At 62.0% G+C, this 3873-nt stretch overlaps 1 protein-coding gene across 1 annotated transcript; it reads left to right on the forward strand.

Annotated features, from left to right (window-relative positions):
- Positions 1-1257: 1257 nt before the first annotated feature.
- On the forward strand, positions 1258-3719 carry LOC113941685. The gene is made up of 6 exons (XM_027632822.1): positions 1258-1602; positions 1945-2095; positions 2344-2408; positions 2520-2669; positions 2854-3002; positions 3272-3719. Exons 1-6 carry the CDS (start codon positions 1258-1260, stop codon positions 3717-3719), a joined length of 1308 nt encoding a protein of 435 aa, XP_027488623.1.
- The last annotated feature ends 154 nt before the right edge of the window (positions 3720-3873 follow it).

The following is a 3873-nucleotide window of genomic DNA, read 5'->3' on the forward strand; positions in this document are numbered from 1 at the left end:
TGTGCTGCCGTGAGCAGGCACAGGAGGGGAGTGTTTGCTCATTTCTTCAGCTGTTCCTACAGTTCAGGTCCAGCCAGATTAGACACTTCAGAGAGTGGATTCCTTCCAAGATGGGGCAGGTTGGCGGGGCTGGGGGAGGCCCCGGGCCACGTGGCACTGTGTCCAAGGGCCCTCTGTGACACACTGGGCATGGCCAGTGGGATGGAAGGGGGCAGGGTGTCCAAGGGCCCTTTATGATCTGTGGTGACAGAGGTGCTGCTGGTGACACGGCCACAGTGTCAACAGTGCTCCTTGGAGCAGGCGACGGGACAGGACAGGACAGAGCGGTGCTGTGCGGAGCCCCCGTGCAGCCAACTCGTGCCTTGTTGACCCGAAGCGTTTTAGAGGATTTTCTTGCTTTCAGGTGACCTCGAGGCCTTTCTGCAGGACTTGGAGACCCGGAGTTTCTCCGAGGTGTCTCCAACCCCTTTGGAAGGTGCCCTCGAGGCCTTTCCACAGGACTTGGAGACCCGGAGTTTCTCCGAAGCATCTCCAATCCCTGTGGCAGGTGCTCTTGAAACCCTTTTGCAGGGCTTGGAGACCCAGAGCTTCTCTGAGGTGTCTCCAATCCCTGTGGCAGGTGGCCTCAAGGCCATTCTGCAGGACTTAGTGTCCCGGAGTTTCTCCGAGGCGTCTCTCTTTGCAGGTGCCCTCGACACCAGACTGTGGCATGGCAGGGAGACGCTTCAGCCTGCTCAGGCTGTTCCGGAGGAAGAAGGAGGAGGAAAGCCCTGGGGCTGCTCCAGCACAGCAGCCTGAAGAGGTGCAGCAGGTGCAGCCCCCGCAGGAGGGTGAGTGCTGGAGCTGGGCCACAGGGCTGGTGGCTGCAGCCTCCTTGGCCTCATCCTGTCCTAGTCCCTCTGGACATGCCCAGGGAAAGGGAGGGGAGAAGAGGGGCTGATCTCCTGGCAGCCGTGCTCCATCCACTGGGCATCCTGGGGCTGGTCCTGCCTGCTCCTGGAGCCCAGGCCTGGGCTGTGTTCTCCGGCCTCTCCCGCACCCCCTCAGCTCCGAGCGCGCTCGCTCTTTGCCAGATGCAGGCCAGGAGCGGACAGAAGAGCAGCTCTGTGCCCGTGGCTGCTTCCGCAGGGCAGCACAGGTACCTGCAGCCATCCCCCCTGGGCTGGGCCTGCTCTCACTGCTCAGCCCAGCACTGCTGTCGCAGCCCTCCAGGGGACATCCCTCTCTTCCCTGCCCTTCTTTCTCCTGCAAACATTTATGAAATTTGTGGGCAGTCGGCGTAGACAGTCCAGGATCACACCAGCTGATGTCCAGGTCCGGCCTGACACCATCCCGACCCAGCTGAAGGCAAAGCCTGATGTCAGCACTGCGTCGACTGCTGTCCCAGCAAAGTGTGACACCGCAACCAGTGATCACACAACCCACTGGGACACCACATCGAGCGATGATGTGTCACACTGTGACTCTGAGCTACCTGAGCTCATGGAGGAGGTCGATGAAACAACGATGGAGGGTGTGGAGAGCACGGACGCCACTCCTGTTCAGCACCTGGGCGATACCCCCAGCCTGGACTTTCTTGAGGAGAGAGCTGTCTCTGCTGAAGTAAGCAGCCTGTGGCCCCCCAAGCTGGGTGCACTGGGCCCCCTCAGCCTTTGAGGCTGGCCCAGTGTGCTGGGAAGGGAAGCATTTCTCAGGGGAAGCTGGGCAAGTTGCTCACTCTGGCAGCTCTGCACCTCTCCCCTGTGCATCCCCAGGCCAGACTGTGGGACCTGGGGACCTGGGCCTGCTCAAGGCATCTCCAGTCCCTGGGGCAGGTGCCCTTGAGGCCAGACAGTGGGACTGGATGAGGCGGAGCATTTCCCAGGCTTCTCTCTTGCAGCTGCCTTCAAGGCACGACTGCAGGACTTGGGGAGCCAAAGCTTTTCCATGGCATCTCTGCTGCAGGTAGCCATAACACCAGACAGAGACATGCAGCAGAGGCCCCCCAGGGTACCCAAGCTGGCCTGGGTGAAGGAGGAGGAGAAGGAGGAAAGCCCTGGGGCTGCTCCAGCACAGCAGCCTGAAGAGGTGCAGCAGGTGCAGCCCCTGCAGGAGGGTGAGTGCTGGAGCTGGGCCACAGGGCTGGTGGCTGCAGCCTCCATGGCCTCATCCTGTCCCAGCCCCTCTGGACATGCCCAGGGAAAGGGAGGGGGCAGAGGGGCTGGGGCTGATCTCCCGGCAGCCGTGCTCCATCCACTGGGCATCCCGGGGCTGGCCCTGCCTGCTCCTGGAGCCCAGGCCTGGGCTGTGTTCTCCAGCCTCTCCCGCACCCCCTCAGCTCTGAGCGCGCTCGCTCTTTGCCAGATGCAGGCCAGGAGCGGACAGAAGAGCAGCTCCGTGCCCGTGGCCGCTTCCGCAGGGCAGCACAGGTACCTGCAGCCATCCCCCCTGGGCTGGGCCTGCTCTCACTGTTCAGCCCAGCACTGCTGTCGCAGCCCTCCAGGGGACATCCCTCTCTCTTCCTTGCCTTTCTCCTGTAGCTGGTTTGCAGATTCATCAGGTACATTTGGCAAGAAGAGGCCACTTTCATGACCACTGGGGACACGGCAAACTCAGACCTCTTCAATGCCCAGACCAACGCTGCCCTGCTGGATTTGCTTGTGCAGAACGGTGTCTACAAAGCCAAGCAAGTAAGCAGCCTGTGGCCAGGGCTCCAGTCCCCCAGGGATGCTGTGGCCCCTCACACCGGCTGCTCTGGGCCCCCTCAGCCTTTGAGACCAGCAGAGTGTGGTGGCAAGGGGAGCACTTCTTGGGGGAAGCTGGGCAAGTTAGTGGCTCTGGCAGCTCTCCAACTGTCCCTCGTGTCCCCTCCAGGTGCCGGCCATAGTCAGGTGCATCCACCAGTGGCTCACGTCCAATGTGTCTGATGAGCACAGGCTGGACAAGACTCTTGTCCTGCTGACCGAGGCACACCCCATGGATGTTGCAGCGACCCTGCTGCGCTCTGCCCCAGCCTGTGACAGGTATGGGGCCCACCTGCCTTCAGGGCTAACCTGCCTTTAGACCCCAGGCCCCTGGACAGCCTGTCCCAAATGGTGTGCCAGAGAGATGGAGCCTTCCAGGACACTCCAGCTCCTCTCTTTGCCACCTTTGGCATGGCAGCCCCCAATCCTGAGGCCAGCCTGCCTCCCTGCCCCACAAGGCACCGTGGCTCTGTCACCTGGGCCCCGCAGCTGCCCAGGCCACAGCGCTGTGTCCCAGACCCCCCTGAGCCAGAGTTGTGACTCCACAGAGCTGCTCGCACCATGTGGAAGACGCTCGTCTCCTCCAGATGGACTAAGGAGCCGGTGCTGCAGATCCTCTTCTGTGTGCTGGAATACTGGCCAGCGCACAGGAGACGCACCTCTAATGGGGATGAGAGGGATGTCTTTGCCCTGGCTGTGAGTTTCCTGAGCTGGTCTCTGCTCGCCCCCACGTTGCCTCTGGGACGCCTTTCCATCCTCCCTCACCACTGCTTCTCCCTGCCCCAGGCACTGGGCTGCAGGCCTGCCTTAGGGGCAAGTTCAGGGACACCAGGCTGGGGGATCCCCCTGTGTCTCCCCTGGCCTGTCCCTGCCACGCTGGGGCCCTGCCACATGGACAACTGGGCCCTGAGAGCTGTCTCTGGGTGCTTTGTCTTTGGCAGGCAACTGTGGCACTCTGGGAGATCCTCCAACTGTCCTGGTGCCCAGCAGCAGTGAAGGACAATTTCCCCCACCTCCTTCTGACTCTGCTCTTCCAAGTTTTCATCAGCACAGAGGAGATGTCAGAGGAGGTTGAGACCTTCTGGAGGTGATGCCGGCAGCAGCGCAGCCTTCCCCCCAACCCCAACAGGTGCTCCATCCCAGTCCCCTC

Source organism: Corapipo altera, unplaced genomic scaffold (assembly GCF_003945725.1).
Source record: "Corapipo altera isolate COAL_440 unplaced genomic scaffold, ASM394572v1 59666, whole genome shotgun sequence".
In the NCBI taxonomy this organism is placed as follows: domain Eukaryota; kingdom Metazoa; phylum Chordata; class Aves; order Passeriformes; family Pipridae; genus Corapipo; species Corapipo altera.